Here is a 27,309-nt window from a genome sequence, read left to right on the forward strand (position 1 = left end):
GCCTTTAATGCACCCATTCCTTCAACCATTAATTAACCTATACACTCAGGTGCTAATTCAACCATTCCCTCAGGCATTAATTCACCTTTTCCATCAGCTATTAGTTCAGCCATTTCGACAGCCACATTCACCCATTTCCTAAGACATTGGTTCACCCATTCCATTAGACTCAAAGACATCCATTCACTCAGCTATTAACTCACCCTTTCCCTCCTCTATTCCCTCATCCATTAATATACCCATTCTTCAATCCATTAGTGTACCCATTCCCTCATGCCACTAGTTCACCCATTCCCTCATCCACTAATACAGCCATTTCCTCCACATTAATTCACCCATTCCCTCAGCTGTTATGACTCATTCCGTCAGCCATTAATTCATCCATTCTGTCCACCATTAAGTCAGCCATTTTATCACCCATTATTTCACCCATTCTTTCAGCCAGTAATACATCTGTTCCGGCAGCTATCCATTCATCCATCCCCTCATCCATTAGTCTACTGATTACCATAGGAATTAGTTCACCCATTCCCTCAGGCAATAATTCACCCATTAACTCAACTATTAATTCACCTTATCCCTCAGCCCTTAATACACCCATTCCCTGAGCCATTGATACACCTATTCCTTCATCTATAATATACCCATTGCCTCATGCCATTAATACAACCATTCCCTCAACCACTAATGCACCCATTCTTTCAACCATTAATTCACCCATTCCATCAGCCGTTACTACACCTATTGTTTTATGCCTAGACACCCATTCACTCAGCAGTTAGTTCACCCATATCCCCACCATTAATTCAGCCAGTCCCTCAGCCATTATTTCATCCATTTCCAAAGCCTCTGATACACCAATTCCCTCAACCATTAATACACACACTCCCCCATCCACTAATTCACTCATGCACACCTCCATTAATTCACCCATTGCCTCAGACATTTATTCAGTTTTCCCTCAGCCATTAACTCAGCCAGTCCTTCACCCACTAAATCACCCATTCCTCACCATTAATTCACCCATTCTCTCCAACATTAAGCCAGCCATATTCTCATCCACTGTTTCACCCATTCTTGCAGCCACTAATACACCTTCTGCAGCCCTGCATTCATTCATTCCCTCAGCCATTAATTCACTAGTTAGCTTAGCAATTAATTCACTTACTACCTCAGCCATTAGTTTATCCATTCTCTCAGCCATTAGTTTACCCATCCCCTCAACCATTAATTCACTATTTCCTGAGCCTTTAATACACCCATTCCCTGAGCCATTAATACACCTATCCCCTTATCTATAATATACACATTCCCTCATGCCATTAATACATCCAATCCTTCAGCCATTAATTCATCTATTCCCTCAGCCATTAATACACTCACTTCCTCTTGGCATTAATTAATGCATATCCTCAACCCTAATACAAACTTTCCTTCAGCTATTAATTCATCCATCTGCTCAGCCACTAACCCACCATTTCCATAAGTCATTAATACACCCATTTTTCTCTGCCATAAGTTCAGTCATTCTCTAAGCCACTAATGCACCCAGTTCCTCCAAGCATTAATTCACCTATTACATCAGTCAGTACTTCACCCATTCTATAAGCTACATTCGCCCATTTCTTAAGAAATTAGTTCACCCATTCACTCAAACAGTAATACACCCATTTTCTTTTCTCTCACCCATTAATTCAGCCAATCCCTGAGACATTCTCTCGGCCATTAATTAAACTATTTCTTCAGCCATTCCCCCATTCTCTCAGCCACAAATACACCCACATCTTCGGCCACTAATGCACCCATTTTCTCAGGTATTAATTCACCCGCTGTGTCAGTCATTAATACAGCCAATCCCTCAGCCATTATTTCAGCCATTCCCATGGCCTTTGATACAGCAATTCCCTTAACCATTAATACACACACTCCTCCATCCATTAATTCACCCATACCCGTCTGTTAATTCACCCATCCCTAGCCATTAATTCATCCATTTCACAGCCATTAATTTACCCATTCCTTCTACCATTGATTCACCCATTCTTTCCAGCTTAGTTCACCCATATTGTAATCCACTAATCCACTCAGTCCTTCAGGCATTACCTCACACATTCCCTCTGCCATTAGTTCACTCATTCCCTCTGCCATTAGTTCACTCATTCCCTCAACCACTAATACACCCATTTACTAAGCATTCAATGCACCCATTCTCTCAGCATTAATTCAACCGTTCTCTCAGCCATTCCCTTAGCCGTTAATACACACATTTCTCCATTTCATTTTTTTATTTTATTGTTTAAAAGAATTTTTTGATGATGACCATTTTTAAGGTCTTTTTCAACTGCTACAATATTGGTTCTGTTTTATGTTTTGGTTTTTGACCGCGAGGCCTGTGGGATCTTAGCTCCCGGCCAGGTATCAAACCCACACCCCGTGCATTGGAAGACGAAGTCTTAAACACTGCACTGCCAAGCAAGTCCCTCTCCATTTCATTTAAATCATACACTCCGGCATCCATTAATACACCCATTCCCTCAGCCACTCATACACCCATAACCTAGGTCACTAATGCACCCATTCCTTCAGCCATTACTTTAGCTAGTCCCTCAGCCATTAATACAGCCATTCTCTCAGCCTTTGATACACCAATTCCCTCAGCTGTTAATACTGTACACACATTCCCACGTCCATTAATTCACCCATTCCCATATCCGTTAATTCACCTTTTCTCTCAGCCATTAAGTCACCCATCTCTAAGTCATTAACTCACCTATTCCCTCAGCCACTAATACACTCATTCATTTAGTCTTTACTTCACACATTCCCTCAGCCAGAATTCACCTATTCTGGCAGCCATTAATACACCAATTCCCTAAGGCCTAATACACCCATTCTCCTGGCAATTAGTCCACCCATGCCCTCATGCCGTTAATACACCCGTTCCCTTTCTCATTTATAAACCCATTCGCCCAACCATTAGCTCACTGTTACCTCAATCATTAGTTCACAGGTCCCTGAGCCTTTAGTTTATCCATTGCCTCATCCCTTAATACACCCATTCCTTCAGGCACTCAATCACACTTTCCTTTAGCCACTAATCCTCAGCCATTATTTAAGCCATTCCCTCAGCCTTTGATACACCACTTCCTGCAAGCACTAATACATACATTCCCACATCCATTAATTCACCCATTTCCTCAGCCACTAATTGAGACAATCTCTGAGCCATTAATTCAGGCAGTCTCTCCACCATTAATTCAGCCAGTCCCTCCACCATTAATTCACCCATACCCTGAGTCATTAAATCACCTATTCCTTCAGCCATTAATACACTCATTCCCTCAGTCATTACTTTACACATTCACTCAGCCATTAATTCACCTCTTCCCTCTGTCATTAATACACCAATTCCCTCATGCTTAAAAAACCCATTCTCTTAGCCATTAGTTCATCCATTCCTTCATGCCATTATGGAGCCATTGCCTTGACCATTATATCACCCATTCCCTAAGCCATTAATTCACCTATTCCCTCATGCCATTAATTTACTCATTCCCTGAGCCCCAATACACACATTCCTGTAGCCTTTAATTCACCCATTCCATCTCCATTAATTCACCACTCCCCTCAGCCATTAGCTCATCCATTCCTGAACTCATTAATATACCTAATGACTCAACCAATAATATACCCATTCCGTCATGCCATTAAAACACCTATTCCCTCAGCCTGTAGTTTGCTCATTCCCTTAGCCCGGTAATCAACCATTCCCTCATGCCATTAATTCACCCTTTCCCTCAGCTCTAATCCAAAGATTCCGTCAGCCATTAATACACCCATTCCATCATTCCATTTAAACACCTATTCTCTCCACCTTTAGTTCACCCCTTCCCTCAGCCTTCAATTCACCCATTCCCTCAGCCCTAATATAGGTTCACTCAGCCATTAATTCAGCCTTTCCCTAAGCCATTAACCCACCCATGCCTTCATGCCATTAATTCACCCATTCCCTCTCCATTAATTCACCACTCTTCTCAGCCATTATTTCATCCATTCCTTCAGCCATTAATACACCCATTGTCTCAGCCATTAATTCACCTATTTCCTCAGCCATAATACACCTATTGCCTCCTGCCATTAATTTACCCATTCCCTCAACCATTAATGCACCCATATTCTCTACCATTAGTTCAACCATTCCCTGATGCCATTAATACACCCTTTCCAACCTCCTAATTCATCTACTCTCTCAGCCACTAATACACACATTCCCTCAGCCACTCATACACCTATTCCTCCAGCCATTAATACAGCTATTCCCTCTGCCATTAATTCACCCATTACCTCAGCCATTAATTCACCCATTCTCTCAGCCATTAATTCAGCCATTCCCTCATGCCCTCACTCCACCCTTTCCCTCAGCCATTATATCATCCATTCCTTTTGCCACTAATATACCCATTCTTTCATGCCATTAATACACCTATTTCCTCAGCCATTAGTTCAAACATTCCGTCAGTCATTAATTCACCCATTCCCCCTGAATTAATACATCCATTCCCCCAAGCCAGGACTTCAGATGGCACCAACTGAGGCCATCTTCTGCTTCCAGAAATGTCTCCTTCCACTCAAACAGCTATTCTAAAAAGGACAGAAATGTGGAAGCAGCATTTTATAATAAAGATTTCACACACCACACAAAATAACAAGGATATGGTGGTGATGATAAGATTGATGGTAAGAAGACCCCAGATTTCCAGTTTTTCTTTAAAAAATTTGAAAGCTGCCCACAAGTGATCCTCTTTCCCAGGGTAGGAGCTGGCAGCTGCCCATCTGAACAAGAGATTCTCTCCCCTTCCTTCTGTCTACCCAAACTGTATTGTTTTTCTTACCTTCAGCCCAATTCACTCACTGTCAGCTGTCCAGACTCAGATGTGTCTGAGTTTGCAGCCTCGGCTTACTCACAGCCATCCATGCAGTGGTACATCTCCCACCCCCACCCATTCATTGTCCCACCCAATCATTTGCCCACAGCGGCTTTGCGCAGGGCTTGTTGGATCCAAGCTGCCGTCAAACTCCAGCCAACCTCGCAAGGGCCCTTGGAGAAGCCCAGACCCGGGGGTAGGGAGAAATCTGCCATCCACCCCGCTGCATCCTCATTCAAGGGGTCTCCACCAGCAGCCCCTGGGTGGCACCCACCAGGCTCCCTCCTTGGCCGCAGGGAGCCCCGGATTGCCAGCTGGGCACTGTCTGGTCTGTGCGGGCAGGGTCGGGGGCTGGTGGTGGAGCGGTCGGGGCCCTCACCGGAGTTGTCCTCATCCTTGCGGATCTTCAGCTTCACCAGGTCCTCACACTGGCGCAGGATTTGTACAGCGTCCTCCATGGGGCAGTTGTCCAGGCGGATGTTGTCGATGGCCAGCAGCTTGTCGCCCGGCTCGAGGGTGCCAGTCCTGCAGGAGCAGGGTGGGGACAGGAAGGAGCCTGGCACATGCAGGCCCCGGGCCCATCCTCGTGGGCCAGCCCCCCGCCCTGCCAGGGGCTCCCCTACCTGTGCGCCACGCTGCCTTTCTTGATGTCGGAGATGACCAGGGGCTCTCCTCGCTTCCTGCTGGCCGCTGGAGGGAAGGAGCCATGAAGCCCACCTTTGGTCACCTCAGCCTTGCGGGGCCCAGGAGCTGGGTGTAGACTTGGAGCCACGCGCCCTACTCCCACAGCTCCCTGGCTGGGTGACTGTGGGCAAATCAGCTCCCCTCTCTGTGCCTCAATTTCCCCTCTGTAAAATGGGGATGAGGCCACAGAGTTCACGGGGACATCAGAGATTAACTAGACAAAGTGCGACAACACCTCCCATGCTCAGCCCATCTCCCAGCAAACGGAGCTCCCTGAGGGGCTGTGTCTGGCTGGTGTTTGTGTCCCCAGCACCTGGCACAGGGCCAGGTCCCAGAACTAGGTGACTTCAACAATTGAGTTCTTCCTTCCCCCGCTGCAGGGAATGCTGGCTGCCACGGCTCACAGCAGGATCCCGCTGGGGAATGGCTTTTGGCTGAGGAAGCAGCCTCACCCAATAAAATGCCTGCACCCAATGACTGGTTCACACAGTGGTGCCAAGGCAAGGCTCCCAGCCTCAGCTCAGGACAACTCCCGTGGCCTCCCCAGCAAAGAGCTCCCCGTGGGATTGGTCGAGCCCTCTACTGGGACTACAACGCAGCACAGCTCCTCCCTTTGCCTGGTCCTGAGGCCTCCTCCACCCACAGGTGTTGATCCTGAGAGCCCTCCTCAATAAGGTCCCTGCAGGTAACTCCTAGCGTGAAAAGCTGTTTCCCGGGGAGCATGATCTAAGACAATGGGTGGCTGAGTTTTCCTGCAGAAAGAATCCATTTGGGCTAATGGGTTTTTCCATGAGTGACCAGGTGTAAGGCGGTCCTTCTAGCCCATGCAGCATCTCTGCAAATGAGACAAAGGTGCCCCTTCTAATTAGTCTGTTGAGAAAATGTTAGAAAACTGTAAGTGTACCTTGAATGGGCACCTTGTGTCCTGTACAACCTGGGCAACTGCACCTGGTGGCCCTGCCCAGAGGTTCCTGGGCTGGAAGAAGCTTCTCCCCCTTGATTGATTAAACTCCCACCGCCACTGACTGCAGGGTCCGGGGCAGGAAGGAGCTGCAGCAGCAGCCCTTCTGGACAGTTACCCCTTCGGGGCGTGATGAGGAGACGGCAGGAGATGAAGTCAGAGGGCTTCAGCTTTTCCTGAGTGAGATGCAGGCTGGGGAGGGTTCTGACTGTTCCCATGCTTATGTGTTCTACCTTTCTCTTTCCATTCTGCAGTCCCTCACTTTCATTCCTTTGACAAACATGAATTAAGCACCTACTGTGTTCTAGCCCTTTTCTGGGCCCTGGGAACACAGAGGCAAACAGAAAACTAAACCTCGCCTGTATGTCTGGCGCCTTACAAACCACTTCACTACCCCTGGGGACTAAAAAGGCCAGGAGATTCCCATTGTGCAGAACGGGAAACCGAGGCCTTGAGAAGCCTTGCCTAAGGACACACAACGGGGCACTGCAGTGGAGGTAAGCCATGTCAGCCAGCCCTCCCTCCCACCCAGAGCCTTCCTGCCCGGCCAGGTGCTGGGCGTTTTCTCGGGGCAGGCGGAGAGCGTGCGCGGAGGGGACTCACAGCTGATGGTGATGCCCAGCTCCACGCCACGCCTCTTGGGCAGCTTCACGTGGAAGGTGCCGCTGCTCGGGATGACGGACTCTGGGTGCAAACAGACACACACCCACGTGAGACTCAAGGGAAGGGCCTCAGGGAGTCCCCGCCCCACACCCATTCTGGTCCAGTGGGGAGGGACCCCAAACAATCCCATCCTGCTTCTTGCACCCACAGATGAGGAAACTGAGACATGGTGCACTGACTTGTCGGAGACAAGCACCCACCAGGTCAGAGCAGAGTCAGGACTAGAACCCAAACTTTATGGCTGCCGCCCTGCCGGGGGCCCCATGGCCCAGCCCAATCTGTTTGGATCCAGCAATGACTTACTGGGCGCCTTTCACAGGCCGGGCCTCAGCTGGTGCTTTCACACGCTTTATCTCATCTAGTCTGAACAACACCCCTTGTGATAGAGGATTCTATTCACTATTTTACACTGGGGGAACCTAAGGGTGGGGGAGAAAGGGTCCTGTCCAAAGTCACACAGTGTTCAAATTACAGAACCAGAATTCTAACCGAGTTGTTTAGGGGTCTTTGCATAAACCCTCATCCCACCCCACCCCTCAGCTCCTGTTCCACTGCAAAAACCCTCATCAACCCTCATGCTGGCATTTGCAATTCCTTCCACCCCGCCAGTGCCTTTCTCCCACCATTAGTGCTGGGGACACACTGCAAATGCGGGGAGAAGGATAAGGGCAGGGCGGGAGGTTGGGAGGAGCAGGGTAGTGAGAGGAGGGAGCACAGGGTCCCAAGGAGGAGGAAGCTCGGGGCACCCACTCACCGGCAACGTCAAACTCCACCTCCAGCACGACCTTGTGGGCCAGCGCCGCGTCCCGCAGCAGCTGGTTAGCTTCCTCCATCGTCCCGTCCTCGGTGGCAATGCCATTGATGGCCAGGATGCGGTCCCCTACCTGCAGCAGCCCACACCTGAACCGGGCAGCCCGGCAGAGAGAAGAAGCCGCGTTGGGAGAGAGGAATATTACCAGGAGCAGGGCCAGGCTCAAACTGGGCCCCACCTCCCAGGCGGGGGTGGAACACTCAGCTCCACCCTGTGCCAGCTGTAGATCCTCAGGCAATTTACCACAGGACTCTGGCTAAAGTGTGACCTTGCTGGGCCTCAGTTTCTCTGTCTGTCCAATGCGGATGATGCCATGCCTTAGGAGATGTATATAGAGGACTCTGACTTCAGTCACACAGGGGTTCACGTCCTGGGTCACTCGAGTTGTGTGACCCTAGGCAGGTGAATCAGCTTCTCTGAGCCTCAGATTCCTCATCTACAAAATGGGGCTGGTAACGGGGTTGACGTGATAGTTGATGAGATACAACTGTGCAGCCAGGCTTGGTGTGTGACTTGGTTTCCCTGGCTGCCCGTAAGCCCCCCACCCCCGAATTGGAGAGTGGTAGGCCCAGTGGGTTGGGGGCAGTAGGCTCACCTCTCCGCCGGGCTGTCAGGCTCAATAAAACGCACGAGGGGTGGGGAGGACAGGGTCTCGGTGGCGAAGATGCCTCCCTGCAGCTGGAGACCGAAGCCGCTGAGGGGGTCTCCGCAGAGCACGACCTCGGTGGTCTCTGTGTGCACAATCTGGCCGCCTGGCCCCACGGTGCTGGAGGCCAGCGACACTGCGGGGCAGGCAGGCACGGCGCTCAAGGCACAGCCCCAGGGACGCCTTCCTGCCAAAGCCCATCCTCCCTCAGCCCAGACACCTGAAGTCAGAGAGGCGAGAGTGAGGCCTGACTGGCCCGGGGTGGGGCGGGGCAAGTCGAGGTCCATTCTGAGCATTGGTTTCCTCACCTGAGCAATGAGATCATGAGTCCCACCTGGCAGAGCTGTGGCAAGGATTAAGGAAGACAGCTGCCGGGACTGCCGTGTTGTAAAACAGAGGCTCTGAGGGTCGGTGATATTATGTCATGTCATGTTGTGTGATGTTATATTTCAGCTTACTTTATTATTATATCATATACCAAATATCACATTATATTACTGTTAGATATGATAGTATATATTATGCCATTTTTGGTAACACCTTTATTGAGATACAATTCGGCTACCACAGTATACACCCACAGAGTGTACAATTCAACACTCTAATATTTAGTACGTTCAAGTTGTACAGCCATCCCCTCACTCAATTTTGGGACATTTTCAATCCCTTAAAGAAACCTGTTAAAAAAAAAAAAAAAAAGAAACCCTGTTTCCTTTAGTTAATCACCCAAATCCTCCCATCTCTTCCAGCCCTAAGCAACCACTAATCTACTTTCAATGTCTTTAGAGTTGCCTTTTCTGGACATATCATATCAATGGAATCATACTATACATGGTCTTTTGTGTCTGGTTTCTTTCAATTAGCATAATGTTTTCAGGATTCATCCATGTAGCACATATCAAAATTCCCTTCCTTCTTGAAGCTAATATCTAACTGTATGATGATACCACATTTTTTTAATCCATCCATTGATGGACATCTGGGTTGTTTCCACCTTTTGGGTATTATGAATAACACTGTATAAACATGTGTAAATACGTTTTTGGGTGAACATGACATATATTTTCATTTTTCTTGGGCATTTACTTAAGAGTGGAATTTCTGGGTCATACGATAACTCTGTTTAACTATTTGATATGTTATTTAATATATTTTATTTTATATTCCAAATATAAAATACATTTGTATTATTAATATGGATAAGGATATCGATTAGGATATCAATTATTAAATAAAACTTCTTATATTTCATTCTACTAATTATACTGTTGTATCTTTATATATTATTTTCTTATACTATTGTATATTATATATACATTATAATATATGTAATACTTTATTGTTGGGTATATTGTGTTATTATATTTATATTCATTATTTTTTTCACTATTGATCTTTTCACTATTTCATTATTTTTTCACCTCAATGATAAGAATTGTACCTGGAACATTGGAGGTGTTCAAAAAATTTTATTTAACTAATTAATTGTTATCATCAAGGAAGGAGGCAGGTAAGGGGTCCCAAGAGTCCCCAGGCTCCATAAGCTCCTGCCTGTGAACGACACTTCTGAATCTTTTCACCTACACACCCCCTGCTTCAGTGGGTGACAAAGGTGGCTGGTAAAGGTGTATTGTAACTCTCATCTGACTCTGAATTCTGTTTCCCTTTTCACCTTGGCTGCCAGAAAGCTCATAACCATATTTAGCTCCTTTCAGGTGCCAGATGACTTATATTTCTCTCTTCCCTCACCCGGTTCAATCCTAAATGGCCCAGTCTGAACTTCCATTCTTTCTGGAGGCCTCCCCAACACACATGGAAGGAGGCTGGGAACACTTTCAACATCAAGATTCTTCCCAGGAAAGATTTCAAAATTCTGGGCATTCTTGTGACTTTTGCTGCTTCCACATGTTTCCTGCATTATCATTCATTACTATTTGTCTTTACATTTATTTATTTTTTAAAATACTTAAATACAGGCTTCCCTGGTGGCGCAGTGGTTGAAAGTCCGCCTGCCGATGCAAGGGACACGGGTTCGTGCCCCGGTCCGGGAAGATCCCACATGCCACGGAGCGGCTGGGCCCGTGAGCCATAGCCGCTGAGCCTGCGCGTCCGGAGCCTGTGCTCCGCAACGGAAGAGGCCACAGCAGTGAGAGGCCCGCGTACCGCAAAAAAAAAAAAAAAAAAAAACACTTAAATACCTTCATTTCAAAAGGAACTATATATAGTGATCATAAATAAAGAGAAATGTTTATAAGCAAAAGTTAAGTAGAAATACATATCTAATAAAATTAAAAATTACTATATTCTGGATGGCTAGTTTCAGGCCTGTGTGTCTCTGTCTTAGGGAAAATTAACAAATGTCAGAGAGGTGGTAAAGACAAAGTAACACCACACCCTGGAATGGATCAGAGGGCTGAAGGAGAGAAAAATGAAATGGAGTTACTGTGAGACCTTCGTGCAAATCTGAAAAGGCATCCTTTCCTCAAGACACTTTGCCACCACCTGCTGGGAATTTTCATAATAAAAATACAAGACAAAGTGTACAAAGTAACTGTCACCCCTCAGGTGTGCCCTTGTGCAGTGCACAACCTGCCCAACCATCCGCAGCAGCCTGGTGTATCATGCATGCTATTTAATGCCCCCCACCCACCCCCAGCCCTGCCCCAAATGCCCCATACCCTTTAGCAAATCTCTCTCTCAGGCACAGAGGCAGCCCAGAGGGGAGGGAAGAGACCATGGCTTACATGAGCTCTTGTGTTCTCTTCTTCGCTGCCTCCTCCGCCCCATTGTGGTCCGGGGGCTCATGGGCTGGGATCCGCGAGGAAGGGTGCTGGGATTGGTGCAGGGAAAGGCATGGTTCATGGTCGGCGAGGAAAAGGGAGATGAGGACAAGGCTGGGGGAGATGAGAGCACAGAACCATGAGCCCCAGCAGAGCCCTTCACCCTGCCTCAGGGAGACACAGGGATGCCTTCCCCCCTCCACCATGCTCGCTGTGTGACCTCTGCGAGCCAGTCTCTCCCACTCTGGGCCTCAAAGCTTGCAGGGTTTTCACAGACCTGGTGAAACCCAGCTGCCAGACAGGGGCCCATCTCGTCACTAATGTGTGAGGTGATGCTGCGAGGACCCCTGACTTCTCTGAGTCTTGGCTTCCTTCCCTATAAAGCAGGCTCAAGCCCCTCCCTAGCAATAGGGGAGAGTGACAGCGGGGAGGGCACTTTACATCGGCTCTGGTCCTGGCTGGCAGGGGTGGCCCAGGCGGGTGTTCTGCAGTGGCCGGGCCGGGGGCTGGGGCAGGGGGGCTCGCAGGGGTCCCAGCGACGTGGCTGCTCGCTCCTCTGCACCTTCACTGTGGCGGAGAAAGAGGAGAGACAGACGTTGGGGGCTGAGCAGGTCTGGATCACCGCACCCCTGAAGGATGAGCTCCTGTCCGCACAATGAGGGGAGGAGAGCGGGAAGAGAAGATCCAGAGTTTCCCAAGCCAAGCCAGGCATTCGAGATTTTGCCTGCACATCCTGGATGCCCACCGTGTGCCAGGCACTGTGCTCAGGGCTCAGCCCGAGAGGCAGGGACAGGAGAGGGAACGCTGGCCCAGACCAAGGCCCACAGCTGGGAGGTGCTGGAGGAGCAGGACGTGAACCAGGCTGACTGGCTTTGGAGCTCAAGAACTGACGGGTCAGCTCCGAGGAGTGCAGTTTGCAGACGGTGACCAGCTGCAGCACCTTCGGAGTCCGCCGCAGTGCTGCAGCCTGGGCCGGGGGCTGAGCACGCAGGGCACCATGGCCTGGCATTTCTGCTCCGCGCTGGGCTGTCGGGAGCCACCTGGGTCCCTGTTGGGTTGGCCCAGGCCTGCCCAGACCTGCATCGCAGTCTGAGGCTGTTCCCGCTTCCTCCCCTCCACCTTCCACAGGCCTCAACCCCAGCGAACTCTATACTCCAGCTAAGCATCTGCTTCCCAGGGGACCCCGCAGACCCTCTGCCAGATCCTGCCCCCCTCACATCCCCAGCATCCCCCTCCTACCCGCTGCCCCAGGCCCTGTACTGGCTCTTCCTTCTGCTGCAGGACTTGTGGGGGGACGTCCAGCCTGGTGCAACATGTTCTTGGAGGGATGGGTGAGGCCCCGGTGATCTCAGCCCACTGACTCTGCCTCCCTGTTTGGTGACCCCAACCCCACCCGGGGGCTGGGCCACCTCTGGGGCCAGCAGCCGTGTCCAGTCCTGGCTCCATCACTGACCAGATGTGGGACTGAAATAAGTCACTTAGCCCCCCTGTGCCTCACTGTCATATCTGTAAAATGGGACAAAGACAGTGGCTACTTCCTAGGGAAGCTGGGAGGATCAGAATGAGTTAGCACGTGTGAGTGCTTACAGCAGTGCTGGGCGCTTAGCAGAGGCTTATTCAGTGACAGCCAGGGGGACTGTCAGCAGCTGTGTGCTCTCGGAAGGACCTGCCCTGCTGGGAGCCTCAGCGCCGCTGTACCAACCTTGCAGACTTGTCATGTGGGTGAACCCAGATGACCCGTGGGAAGCCCAGGCACCACAGCAGGGGGTAGGGGAACAGAGGACGGGACTTCAAGCCCCAAAGCCTCCTCCATCAGCTCCTGCTGTGGCTTGTCGGGGTCCTTACCGACCCTGGCAGAGACCAGAGATGCCGGTCCCCACACATCTGATCTGCAGAATTTTTCTCTTCTGGAAGATTGGGCTTGCAAAGGGTGGGGCAGGCAGACTCCATCCTCGCCCCCCTCCCCCACTGTGCCCCAAGGGCTGGAATTCACAGCCTGACCACCTTGACCAAGCCTGTGCACTCGGGGTCCTGACGCCTATTTACAGATGAGGCAGCTGAGGCTCAGAGAGGCAAAGCACCTGTCCAGCTGTTAGGGACGAAGCCGGGATGTGAACTCGAAACCCAAGGGTTAGGCTGCTGGAAGCACTTGCCTGCCCTGAGCAGGAGGCTGCCTTCCTCTGACCACCCTCCAGCCTGCCCCAGGCCCCCGCTCTACCCTCTGGGACCCCAGACCATCTGCTCCCTCTGCTCTTAGAGCTGCCCAGCGCCTAGGTCCCTGGTCCAAGCTGGGAGCCCCCGACTCCTCACAGGGGTGGCTCTAGGCCCTCCCTGACTGCTTGGCTGCCTTCTCTGGACCTGCCAAGGGCCCTGAGCTGAGTCCAGGGTCCAAACTCTGAGTAGCACAGGGCACAAAAGGACTGTCCCTCCCTTGTTCTAGCCCTTATACTTCTATTAATGTAACCAGTGATGGAACTAGCTTTTGGGCCATCCATGCCAGCAAGCTGTCAAATCAAACACCCAAGTTGTTTATCTGCCCCACCTCCCCACCCTTAGCTGCTGCACTTGACAGTTCGAGCTTCCCTGTGGGAATGGACATTTGTTCCAGTAAATTTTAGCCTGCCCAGGGCTTTGGTCCGTTAGCCTTCAGGTTTGAGCTCTGAGGTCTGCCAAGGGGACCCACCTGCCTCTGAGGGCTTCAGGGGCCGCCGACTCTGGGGCACAGGTAGGATCTCCAGCCGCACTTTCTCCGCCACGCTAGCCAGGAGCTTGGTGGCTTCAAGCAGCGAGCAGTGTTCAGTGCTGGTGCCATCGATGGACAGGATGCGGTCTCCGGCATGCAGGGCCCCACTCCTGGCCGGGTCAGGGAGCAAAGGGGGAGGCTGGTCCAGCCGGACAGAGCTCTGGGCGGCTCTCCCCCTGCAGCCCCCACGCCGTGGCAGCTCTCAGTGGGTGCCCACCTGTCCACCACACTGGCCGGCTTGATGCGGTCGATGGTGATGACTGGCTTGTTCCGGTGGGAGCCGGTGGTGAGTGAGATCCCCAAGGCAGACCCTGGCGTCTTGGTTATTTCCACTATCAAGGGCCCTGAAGCGTTGGCCACTGTGTCTGGTAAGTGGAAGGAAAGAAGAGTTTGAGATGCAAATATCAAGCACCTTTCTCCATCTCGACTTAACCCTCACTGCCAGGGAGGGATCACTGCACCCACTTTACAGACAAGAAAACTGAGGTGCGTGGAGGCAAAGACCTCGTCCAAGGTCACACAGCCACTCAGAAGCAGATGAGGGGCAGGAATTCAGGTCTCAGGGGCTCTGAGCCCAGGTCGTTGCTGGACAATACTAATTTGCTTGCATATATTCGAGAGCCAACTGAATACACGGAACTGTGGGTTTCACTATGAGCCTTCCCCCTTTCAGAAAACGGCATCCCATTCACCTATCTAGTGGCTGGAAAACAAAACCCGGCTCCTCCTACTCTCACCCCCACCCCCATGTCCAAACAACAGCAAACCAGGCCAGTGGACCTTCATTGTATTTCCCGAATCTGACCCCGTCTATCCCCCCGCTCAGCCCCTGGTCCAGCCACCATCACCTTTCTCTCACCTGGACGGCTGCAGATTAGAGGGCAACACCCAGCCTTCCCATCTCTCTCCCTGATTTTTTTACACACTTATCATCTTACACACTCTATATGTGATTTATTCCATCTATTGTCTGTCTCTCCCCACCAGAATCTCAGCCCCATGCGAATGGAGACCTCATCTGTGCTGTTCTCAGGTGGATCCCCAGTGCAACAAACAACTCCTGGCAGAGTATTACTACCCAGAGAGGCTCAGAGAGGCTGTGACTGGGCCAAGGTCACACAGCCTTTGCAGTGGTGAGGATCTGTACCCGCTACCCCCTTCCCTCTATCCCTGGGTCTCTTCCTGCTCCAACCTTAGCCCATAGGCCCCCAACTCACCTGGAATGGCCACATCATACTCCACCTGGAAGAGTGCCTCGTGGCTGCACTGCCGCAGGGTGGCCAGAGCAGTGGCGTGGCTGGCCCCATGCAGCAGGATTCCGTCAACGCTGAGTAGCCTGTCCCCCACCTTCAAGGAGCCCTCCCTGCAGGGAAGGGCCCGGTCAGTCAGCCTCGCCCAGCGCAAGCCAGAGAACAGAGGGAGGGCAGGGAGTGGGTGAAGGAGAAAGGGACAGAGCGGATGAGGGAAGGAATGCACATGTGGGTGAAAGAACCAGGGAGGTTATGTGGAAGCAGCTGAATAACTGAAGTGGGCACTGAAGACGGGGGTCGGGTCAGCTCCGACCCCTCCCAGAAGCACTTAATAAATTCAGTCCCAGCTCAGCCCTCCAGCGTCTGAGCTGGGGATGCCCTTTGAGGTCACCACCAGGGCCCCGACAGGGTCCCAGCCCTGCCGGGCCACTCAGCATCGGGGCGGGCAGTCTGGAGGCTTCAAGCTGCCAGCACAGCGGTCCCTGTGGAGGGTCCCCACCCTGGTTCTCAGCAGTGAATCTGGGCTGGTGAGAAACATGCCTGGGAAGGAATTCCACTGGGCCCCAGGGAAGGGGCCTGAGGGGGTTCACCTTTGTTTGGGTCACATCCCAGCTCTGGAATGCCTGCCCAAACAGGTGGCCAAAGCTATTCTGGGAGGTTCTATGAATAACTCATCACAGACCCGTCCCAAGGTCAGGTTTAGATTTCTGACAAGGCCTTTCCAGGCGTTTCTTAAAATGGCCAGGAATCTCCCTCTGGGAGGTCATGGGGTCAGGAGTTGGAAACTGGGTGTGTTCCTACTCCACACTCTCTCCTGGCGCTTCTGAGCTTCTGAGCGGGGCTCAGGCAGGGCCAGGCTGGCAGCGCAACCAGGACTGGGGAAGCTGCATCACAGAGGACCACAGTGACGCTGGTCACCATGCCCCACACTTCCTTCACAGCAGCTCTTAGGGGCTGCACTATTGGACCCACTCCACAGACAGGAAAATGAAGGCCAGGGAAGGGGTAACATGACACTAAAGCTCACTCTCCATCCCCATCCTACCCCCCACCCCGAGGCAGCAGGACCTTGGGGAAGAAAGGTTGGGGGAAGCTCTCATTTGGGGTTTAGTGCTGGCTCCACCAATAATCCGCTGAGCGACTCTGGGCAGGGATGTCCCCTGTCTGGACCTCAGTTTGCTCCTCTGGATAATGTGTATGATGTCCCTTCGGCCTTCTTCCTAGGGGAGCTGGGGGAGGGCAGTGCAGGGTGAGGCTGTAAGCTGCATCCCGGCTCAGGCTCACCTGTCGGCAGGGCCGCCGGGCCGCACGTAGGTCAGGACGAGCGGCCGGGACTTGTGCCCGTCTTCATGGGCACCTCCTGGACAGAATTCGACAGTCATCTATCCACTCCCTCCCTGGATCCCGGAGGCCCCAACCCAGACCTTAAGCAGGCTTCCTTAATTAAATCTGCTTGAGGACTCTGTCCTTGCTATTCATAGTCCCTCCTATGAGATATCAACTGTAAATCCCACCCAGAGTTCGGACAAAAAGTAGGGAATAGGACCAAAGTCCTCTCTCTGTTAAACAGCTTGCTTCCTTTCCTGTGACCTCATCCTATTTCCCTTTTTACCCTGGTTGCTAGGCAGCTCCAAACTTCATTTTCTGTTACAACTTTTCCCTCTCACTTCCCCCAATCGTTTGTTGCTTGGCCAATTTTTCCGTTTAATACTTGGTTTTAACAGTTGCTTGGCCACTTTGTTGCTTGGCCAATTTTTCCGTTTAATACTTGATTTTAATGGTTCTTAAAAGTCAGAAGGAAGATTATACATGTATGTAATTCATTAGAGCAAAATAGAACATACATAGAATTGGCATTAGCCTTCCCGTCCCTTGACCCCAAAGGTGACTCTTACACTGACCTCTGAGGACAAAGCCAAAGCTATTGCCCTCCTTGTAGAGGGAGACATCCACAGTCTTTGAAACGATCCCTGGGTTGTTCTCAGGGGCTGAGGAGAAATGGAGGACTCCTTGAGTCCTTCAGTTGCATCACCAAGCTGGCAGATGTCCCCAAAGCTCATTCCAGGAGAGTTGGGTGACCAGTCAAAGACATTAGAGGAAGGGCAAATTCCCCTTGCCCCATTTTACAGGTAGGACAAGTGAAGCTTAGAGGCACCCTCTTCCCTAAAACCCACTCAGTCCACCACTTAGAGAGGGGAAAGGGCCAGCCCATGCTCCCACAGAGGTAACAGCAGAACTCAGGCTTGAGCCCATGGCTCGCAGTCTTAGGCCAGAGCTGAATTCCAGACAGTTACTCAAATTTCAAGACTTCAGACCAACTGTGAAAATTCAGAGCTAAGCTAAACCCTAGGCCACTGTACTCAGGGCAGCATGGGAAGGCGGGGAACAATTTATTCAGCGACATTCCTAAAACCTTCCCTCCTAAAGGAGAAGCATCTGGAAACTAAATATGCAGGATGACAAGGGGTTATAAGCAGGTCCCTACCACCTCCTGGTGACAGCGTACTGCAGTTGTAGGCAAGGCCCCAGGTGCAGCATGGGTGTTTATGGCCAGTCTCCAGGTCCAGCCCACCCCAGCTGGCATGATCCCCACCCACCACCCAGGTGTTGGCAAGGAGGCAGCTTTGTCCACCCACGACCAAGGCAGTGGAGAAAGTCCCAGGTCCAAGGGCACCCACCGGGCGGGGGCAGCTCATACTCCACCTCCAGCACCACACGCTCTCCCACATTCTTGAGCAGAGTGATGATCTCGTCGTGGCGGAGCCTGGTCAAGTGGATCCCGTTCACTGACCGAATGTAGTCGCCCACATTCAGCAGGTCACTCCTGGGAGAAAGGAAGCCAGAGCACACGTGTGGTAACAGGTGCTGCCATTTCATATCCCCCCCTCCCACTGAATCCTTATGGTCTCTGGATCCCCATTTTACAGATGGGGAAGCTGAGGCTCAGAGAGGTCAGACATGTCCAGGGTCAGACAGCGAGTGAGTTAGGAGGGTGGGGATTCTAACCTAGACCTGCCCAACACCCAGGCCAGCTTTTCCCCGGATGCTGGTCTGCACGCCTTCCCTCCTGCTGAGGTGTCACCCGCATAGTTATAGCTCTAACAGGCCCCAGACAGCCCACAGAGTGGCCAGATCATCACCTCCTTTGATATTCCTTAATGTTCTTCCTGGGCCCAGAGGGGCAGTGATAGAGAGGCTAACTCCTAGGTTTCATGCAACTCATGGTCCAAGGGACCCCAGAGGTAAAATAATAGGTGCAGGCAGTGTGTGCAGAGGTGGAACACAGGGCTGTGCCAGCAGAGCCGACCGCCTGCCTCAGCCTGGGGTGCTGGGGGCTTCCCAGAGGCAGTGTGGAGGGATGAATAGGAGTCTGCCAGGAGGATGCCTAGGGAACGGGCCTTCTGGGCAGAGGAAACTGCATATGCAAAGCCCTGGAGGGCCCGAGAGCGGTGATCATGGGATGCTGTGGCCGAGCTGAGTCAGCTCTGGTGTAAAGGGAAAGAAGCAGCCAGGGCCTAGAATCCCAGCTTCCACTGGGGGCCTTCCCTCCACAGACACCAAGCTCTTAGGTGCTCCAGGAAACAGCTATCTGATTGCTCTGCCGAAGACCCTAGTACCCTCCTCCACTGCCCCCGGCCCCCTTCCTGCTGCCCCCACTGAGCCTGCTTCTCACCTGGCTGCGAGCCCCCCAGGCCTCAGGTTGGAGACCCTGGGCTTCCCATCCTTGTCGGTGCCACCCGAGATGGTCAGGCCCAGCGTGCTGTCTTCCTTCTTGGTCAGCTCCACCATGGTGACCCCTCGGAACTCCTCTGCCAACAGACAGGGGGTGAGTGGGCAGTGTGGGGCAATTCTAGGCCCCCAGCTCCAGGACAAGTGAGGCCAATACTTGGTAAGTCCCCTCAGTACCCTTGGCTGCATGACACTGGGTGAAATCATGTCCTTCTTACGAAGGAGGATCAGAGAGGTTAAGTGACTAGTCTAAGGTCACAAAGTGAGTTAGCTGCAGAGCCCACGCTGTCTGACCCCCACCTGGAGCTCTCTGTGCTCCAGGACAGAGAAGGGGAAGGAGAGGAGGTTGGTTACCTGGAATGCTCTGCCTGCGGCACGCCAGAGCCACATCAGCCCCTCCTGCGTCCTTGCCTCCTTTGGAGTAAGGCCCATCGTCTGCAGGAGAGAAAGAGACGAAAGGCCCTGAGTTCCGCTGTCATTTCCATCAGGCAAAGCCCTCCTGCCTTGGGAATCTTCTGCTTCGTGGATGTGGCCTGTTAGAGGGCTTCCTTCCTGCCACCAGCTCCACCTGAGTCTCCGCTGGGGGAGCCTCATGGCTTCTCCCCACAAGGGCAACTCTGTCTGTGCTCTTGAGTAAGGCTCTCTGGAGCACCCACCACAGACTGGGCTCTGCGTGATGGCCCAGTGATCAACCATCTCCACAACTATCATTCCACGTATACAGAAAGAAGCTGAGGCTCAGAGACGGACAACTCGTGCCCACGGTCACACAACCCTTGGCCACGACAGCCTCTGCTAATAGCCAGGACCAGACTCCAGGCGCCTCTGCCCACCCTGCCCCATGCTCCAGGCTCCCTTGACCAGGTTCTTTTTTTCACATTCCTTCTCCAAGTCCCTTCTCCGCCCTGGAGTGAGATGGGTAAGGTCAACTGGCAAACCGTCAAGCGGGCCGGCTCTCCCGTGCTGTCTCTGGGGCCACCCCTGCCCCTCCGGGCACCTGTACACCCCCCAGGCTTCTGCTGCTGTTTCAGGCCTCACCCAAGCCTACACCCCGCCCCCCTCCCCGCTCTGCCCCCACCCCCATTCACCATTCACCAGCTGTGGGCAGGCCACTCCCTCCCCAGCCCCCTGGCCACAGCAAGCCTTCACTCACAGGACTGTCCCCCTCCTCACTCTTCAGAGGAGGGGGAGAGAGGGAGCTAGGGAGGAAATCAGCCCCAGCGGGGGGCAGAAGCCTCTTATCCCATCCCAGCCACATCCTTTTCACGAGGTGGGGAGGGGCTCAGATTAGCGTTCAGCCAGAGGTGGTGTCAACCTGGGTCAAGATCAGGACACAGCCTGGCCAAGGTCGGGGCTCGGTCAGAACCAGGAATCTACAATCTACAATCTACAGCAGGTTTCTCAACCTCGGCACTACTGACGTTTTTTTTGCTGGATTGCTGTACGATGTTTAGCAGCATCCCTGCCCTCTAACCACTAGATGACAGTACCATCCCACCCCAGTCGCCACATCAAACATGACTCTAGACAACCCACATGTGCTCTAGGGGAGCAATACTGTCGCCCCCACCCCCGCCCTGGCCCTCATTGAGAATCACTGCTTTAGAGTCAGGGTCAGGTTCAGCTTGGGGTCAAGGCTGTAGCTCAACCTGGGTCCAAGGAAGCCTGAGAACCTTCACCACCTGCAGCTCTAACCATCGAGAAATGGCTTCTCCAGACCCGGGATAGGCTCTCTTAGCTTTGCCAGAAGGTGGGAAATAACAAATCATTTCCAGGGCCCCGGGAATTGGCCCCCAGCAGCTTTGCTCACCTCCCCCACCCCCAGGCCCTGTGTTCACATCCACAACCACAGATTCAGGCAACACCCCATTAAGTATAATGCCTCCTATTACGGTTCCCTAATTCGCACTTCATTTAGATTCAACAAGACATTTCTGAGCTAATAAAATTAAAAAGACTGGGTTCTATCAACTGTGTGACAGTGAACATCTCTGGTATTTCATGTGGGCAATTCTGGAATTAAAATGTCTTATCCCATGCAAATTAGACTCTGCCACTGGAAAATCCTTCTCTCCCGGGCTGTCCTGGGAAGACCAGAGATAAGCTTGCTGGCTCCAAGTTTAGGAGTCTGGAGGTGGGGGAGGGGGAAGATTATCTCCTAAGGACAAGAAAGCAGAGAATCAAGTTTGCCAAATTCAGAGCCGTAGAATCCCAAAGAATGGAGCGGAACAGCCGTGGGTTAACGCTGGTTCTGAAGCAGAGCGTGCGGGATGCTGGCTGCTGAAGCAGAACTCCCATTTACTGCGGTGTCTCTGTGGTGTGTCTTCAACACTACCTCTCTGCCCTTTCCTCATCCCAATATTCAAATTTTGATCCAGTGAATGACACGGTGCCAGACTGGGCTGCGATGGCGCACTTGGCACAGCTGAGATGTGGGGGTCTGCTGCCTTTGGGCTCAGCTGTCAGACAGGCCTGACTGTGTGATGATGCAAACCAAGATTCATACAACTGTGCGCAGAGTCAGTGGGCAATAAGTGAGGACTTGAGAGACTCTTCTGCAGAGAAGGCACATGCGTTTTAGGGTGTGGCCTTGATGACCTCTCTCAGCGGTGGAGGCCACTCAGGATAGCTGATGGCCAGATAAGGGGCTTCTGGATACCTAAGACCCCTGCCACATTCAGAAAGGCACCCATAAGGAATGCTACAATGTCTGCTGATGCTTGTTCAGAGGGGACAGTGCCCCACTCTCACAAACGTCCTCAGGTCAGGGGGAAACAGGCAGCATTCAAACCAAGAACCAAGGCAAGGACAGAATTACTAGTTAACCGTGTGACTTGAGTCTCTGTTTCTTTATCTGTAAAATGGGGGTGTCTCCCCCTATCGCTGGCTCCAATCAGCCCAGGCATGAGATTTTGAGGGAATTATTTTATTTATAGAAAACCCCAGGAGGGTTCGGACCCCAGTCCTCCTCCCTTGGAGAACATGTCTGCTCTCTCCTGCTCTCTCTCTTTTTTGTTCTGGGACCTGGTAATTATATGCTTATAGATGAAGGCTTTTCAAAAACATCTTTCCCACCAATTTTCAGCTGGAAAAGCGCATAAAAAACAGAGATATTTTTATCCGAGTGTTTTTTTTTCCTGTCTCCTCCTTCCAGCAATGGGCAATTATGAGCTTTTTCCTTCAGTCAATCTGTCCTGTAAGAACTCGCTTCAGAGGGAAATTCATTTCGCAGCAATGCCAGACCATCCGGCAGACTCAGGCTGGGCAAGTCGGGGGAGGAGGAGGGAGAGACACAGTGTTGAGCACAGACCGCACACCTGGTCCCCGGCCCCCAAGCTGCAGCCCGGGTGGATGGGTTTCTTTTTTATTTTATTTCTCCTGAAAGCATTGCTAATTTGCCTTCACTATCTCCGTTTCTCCGGAGCCCCAGGGAGCCACTGAGCTTTGAGAAAGGGAACTAGGAAGTCAGCCCTTGGCCAGGCTGCCTTTGTCAGGGTCCCGTCCAAGCAGGACAGGGGCTTGGGAAGCCAGGGCTGGGGAGGGCTCTCGATGGGGGCGTGACTGATGCCTGGCTCTGCGGGCCTCCAGGAGGGAGCATTCAGCATCAGAGAGGGGCCACTGGGAAAACCAATGCCCGGAGGCTCAACTTGGGCTGAAGAGAAAATAACCGCTTGACAGAAAGCCAGCAGCAGGGCCAGCCGGCCCGAGTGCCGCTGGGGAGAAGGGGGCCCCCAGTCGCCCCTGGGTCCAACCACAACTGCACACAGCGGCCCATTGCTGCTTGCACTCCGACAAGTGATCGGCCAGTGCTGGCTGGGTCGGCCCCACCTCCGAAGGCATCGCTGCCTCAATGGAAAGGGTAGGATGGGCTTTGGATACTAATCTGCTGCCGACCGGCTAAGGGATCTGGGACAAGTCGCTTCTCCTCTCTGAGTCTCGGCACAGTGGGGGAGCTAGTGCCCACCTCATGGGCTGGTGGGAGGCATCAGCGAGGTGATGTGGTACACACAGCCAGGACACATGGAAGTCCTCTCCGTGGCCCTTTGACTCACCTCATTAGAAAGATTTTCCCATTAGTAATGGAAACAACTCCTCCTGATTAAGTGCCGGTGCTGTGCTAGGTGCTTCACAAGCTTTGTCTCATGTATCCCCATCACCTTCTGAGGTGGGATGATCGTTATTTCCATTTTACAGATGGTGGAGCTGAGGCACGGGCAGATTAGGTGACTTCCCATTGTAAGGGGCAGGGGCAGGATTTGAACCCAGGCCATGTTCTAAGAAATTTTAAAGTATTACCACTTTATCCTCATGATAATCTTACATGGTGGGTGTCATGATCATCCCCACATTATAGATGAGGAAACTGAGGCACAGAGAGGTTAAGGGAACTGCCTAGGGTCACACAGCTCCTAAGCGGCAGAGCCACGGGCCCCCCCTCCTGCCTTCTCCCCTCACCCCATGACAGTCCTGGGGGGACTCAGGGGTAATGCCTGTGGCCCTCCTGGCAGCAGCCCCGGCTCCTTTGGGCACACCTGACCCACTGAATGATCGCCCTCTGACCATGGCAGGCTGGACCAGGTCAGACAGCTGGATGGAGAAGCATCAAAGCTAGTGGCAGGCTGACCTCAGACTGACAGCCCCGATTTCCATAGCTGACAGGCCTCCCCAGAAGCCGTGAAGAGATCGCCTCGGCCACGGGGTGACCCTTGCTCTGTTCAATGCATGTTTTTAAAGGAAACAAAAAGAAATATATCAATAGATTTAAAAAGCAGACGCCTGCTTCACTTGGTGCCAAGGACTGAAAAAAAAAAAAAAAAAAAAGACTGACAAAGGAGCCCGGGGCCTGGCCCGCCCAGTGCCAGGCCCACTCCAAGCACTTGACCGGCACTGACATGTTTAACTCTTCTGAGAGCTCACTAACAATCCCATTTTACAGACAAGAAGACTGAAGCCCAGACAGGCCACTCAGCTGGGGAGCTGCAGCGGACAGACTGGAATTGGTCTGTCTGGCCCCCAGCAGACCACATCCTTCATCCTCAGCTCTGCTCTCTCCTTCCAAACACAAGGGCAACAGACCCCAAAAGAGGGGCGCCCAGGGAGGCAGCACCGGCGCCCAGGAGGCCCACGTTAGCGCTCGGGCACCCACAGTCTGGACACGACCAGAGAGGCTGCCAGCCCTGCAACCCCTCTTCCACAAGGCGGGCGGGGCCCCTGGTACTGGACCCTGAGCCCACGCTTGGGCTGACACCCCCCTCCATGGGGCCACGATGGCCCCAACATCATGTGGGGTGGGGATGCAGGCTCCAGAGGGGCCGTGGCCTTCTGGGTCTGTGCTCTCCCACGTCCCTCTCAAACCCACAAAACTGGGTCACCAACGGAGCAGTGAAGGCTCAGTTCACCCGGCGGAGAATAAAAGCAAACGTTCTCCCCACAACTGACAGTGCCCGAGCCTCCCTGACCTCACCTCCTAATGCCCTCTCCTGGGCTGCCTCCACCCCAGTGCGCTGGTCTCCTTGCCGTTCCACACACCAGACTCAAGCTCACCTCAGGGCCTTTGAACTGGCTGTTCCCTCTGCCGAGAATGCTCCTTCCCAGACACCCACAAAACCCCCTTCCTCACCTCCTTCAGGAACCTGTGGAATCGTCACCTTCTCATCTTTCCCGCGCGGCCTGTCTGAACTCACACCCGCACTGCCAACACCTCCAGCGCCTCCCACCGCCTTCCTTACCTGGCGGACCTCACTTTTGTTTCCTTTAACTTAGTGATCGGATTTCCTATCTGCCCCTTCCCACTATGATGTCAGCCCTGGGGGGCTGGTTGTTTGCCTGTCTGTTCACTGCTGTTTTGGGCATAGAAAGTCTGGCACACAGTAAGTTCTCAGTAAATCATCTGAAATTCAATTCCCACTTACAGATTAGGAGAATGGGGATCAAAGAGGTGGAATGAGCTGTTCAAGGTCGCAGAATCAGGAAGAGGCAGAGATAGGATGCAAACCCAGGCCTCCCTGGGTCTGGAGGCCTTGGCCTCCATGGTCTGGGAACTGGGGTTTCTCCCACAGCCATGGCCCTGAGGAGGTCAGGCCTGCCAGAAGATCCAGGTGGTTCTGGTGAGGGCGCCCCGGAGGAGTAGGCAGCTCAGGCCATGGCAGAAGTACCCTCCCACCCACCCCGACACACACACACCCTGTCTGAGCTGGGAACAAAGACCACTTTGTGGCCAGGAGTCAGAGGAGAGTGGACACTGTGGGCCATGGGGGTTTCCTGCCCAAATCTGCTTTCAAGCCTCCTGTGCGCCCCCGCCCCAGTCACATCCCTTCCTGCAGGGGCTCAGGGTTAGTGGGGTGAACAAGCCTCCCAGGACCAAGACAGCATGGCCAGGGCATGGGCCTGAGAAAGGACTCGTGCTGGCAGAGTGCATCGGGGAGGAGAAAGGGCCCTGGGCACTGTGCCTACTGGCCCCAAGCCCCAGCCTGGCTCTCCCTGAGGAGCATTGCATGTGGCCTGACTGCTCAGGCTCTCAGCCTGCTCTGTGAAATGTGGAGGGTGCAGGGAGTGGCCACCTGCTGGGGATGTTTGCTGAAACTATTAGAAACAGGTTCTCTTTCCTTGAGGAGGATCAAGCTGTCTGACCATAAGCTCTAAGGTACCAGGGGCCCTCTGGGAGCCTCAAGGAGAGAAGTCTGCCTGGAAATAAAGCTCGCCTAAAAAGAAGCAGAGACCTGGAGTCCTAATCATGTTAACTGAGCACCTGGATCCCACTGTGCCTGAAGCTCCCTCTTTAGACTTTTCTTTAAAAAAGCCTCAGTGCTGACACCAAGTGAGACAGGTGTGATCATGAAGCTCTGTGACCTGGGGAGGAGACTAGGGTGGGGGCTGCAGGGGTGAGGGTGGGGGTCAAGGAAGTCATCAGAGAGAGAAAAAGCCAGGGAGATCATGAAGGGCCTTGAATGCCAGGATAAGAAGCTGCAATCAAATCTGACTTTTAACAAACTCCCTCCTACAGCAGCATGGAGGGGGTGGGGTGCGGTGGGAGGTGAGGGCCAGGAAGCCAGGGAGGAGACTGGGGCTAAGGTCTAGGCAGGCGATGCTGAGGCCTGAGCCTGGGTAGAGGGGGCAGCACCATGAGGAAGGGGAAGACACCTCCTTGGCGGTGCCCCAGGTGAGGTCTCCAGGGCACTGCTGCCCTTGTGGCTCTGACCACTGCAGGACAAGGTGACCCCACTTCCTGGGCCTGATGTTGAGAGGACAGATGTGCCCAAGCCAGGAGGGCAGTGGAGTCGCCAGGAGGGGGCAGGGGCAGACCGCATGGGGTCAAATCCCAGCTGTGCTACTTCTAGCTGTAGTCTTGGACAAGTCACTTAACACCTCTGTGCCTCAGTTTCCCCAACTGTAAAATGGGGAGAATAACAGTGCTGAATACACAGTGGTGTGAGGATTAAATGAGAAAATGCACAGAGAGAGCTCCGAACAGAGCCTGGCACAGAGTAAGGTCTCAACAGCTGCAAGCTACTATTATTAATCACATTATTATGATCTGGGGACCTAGGGGTAACCCCGTCTCTGCCCTCTGTGACAGGCGGGGAGGTGGGAGCCTAAGTTCACGGGCCCTCAGAAGCATGGTTGGGGGAGCTCTGCTATAAAAGTCATCAGGGGGCCAATCCCGGCTCAGGCACTATGGGCCTTGGTCAGCCACTGGCCCCTCCGAGCCTCAGCTTCCCCATCTGTCTGTCCACTGGGACCACAGTCCCTACCCTTGGAGCTGCTGCAAGGAGGTAACACCAGGAGTACATCGACTATGGGAAGGCATTGGCAGGACGGCCCAGGACACGGAGTGAAGGGTGACCTAGCCTGCCCCGGAGCCCCTCCCAGGGTCCCAGCCCTGGGCCCACCCAGGAATGTGGCAGCTGAGCAACACCTGTCCCCTCTGCATTCCCAGAGCCTGAGGCTCACCGACCAGACAGCACCAGGCCGGGGCCTGTGCCTCCTGCCGTGAGCCCATGTAGGAGCTCCCCCCAGAACACCCTGACCAGGGAGCCGGCGCCCACAGCTCACGCAGGGGCAGGACGCGCCTCCCTGGGGCACACCTGAGGCAGGAGCGCTGACCTCTGGCCGTGCCG

General features: G+C 52.9%; 1 protein-coding gene across 3 annotated transcripts in view; it reads right to left on the reverse strand.

Moving 5' to 3' along the window:
* The window catches only part of GRIP2 (glutamate receptor interacting protein 2), a gene marked incomplete at its 5' end in the record, with an annotated part of 132,609 nt that overhangs the window by 48,424 nt on the left and 56,876 nt on the right, over positions 1-27,309 (reverse strand). For all 3 annotated transcript variants that reach the window (XM_082638706.1, XM_082638705.1, XM_082638707.1), the window contains 15 exons: positions 5,305-5,450; positions 5,549-5,615; positions 7,174-7,254; positions 7,988-8,133; positions 8,640-8,826; positions 11,435-11,584; positions 11,912-12,037; positions 14,154-14,323; positions 14,431-14,578; positions 15,431-15,576; positions 16,748-16,823; positions 17,365-17,451; positions 18,142-18,287; positions 19,137-19,272; positions 19,547-19,627. In XM_082638706.1, coding sequence (XP_082494832.1) covers positions 5,305-5,450; positions 5,549-5,615; positions 7,174-7,254; positions 7,988-8,133; positions 8,640-8,826; positions 11,435-11,584; positions 11,912-12,037; positions 14,154-14,323; positions 14,431-14,578; positions 15,431-15,576; positions 16,748-16,823; positions 17,365-17,451; positions 18,142-18,287; positions 19,137-19,272; positions 19,547-19,627 — 1,893 coding nt within the window. The remainder of the gene's footprint in view (positions 1-5,304; positions 5,451-5,548; positions 5,616-7,173; positions 7,255-7,987; positions 8,134-8,639; positions 8,827-11,434; positions 11,585-11,911; positions 12,038-14,153; positions 14,324-14,430; positions 14,579-15,430; positions 15,577-16,747; positions 16,824-17,364; positions 17,452-18,141; positions 18,288-19,136; positions 19,273-19,546; positions 19,628-27,309) is intronic.

The sequence above is a fragment of the Mesoplodon mirus genome, assembly GCF_964341445.2.
Source record: "Mesoplodon mirus genome assembly, chromosome: 12".
NCBI lineage: Eukaryota > Metazoa > Chordata > Mammalia > Artiodactyla > Ziphiidae > Mesoplodon > Mesoplodon mirus.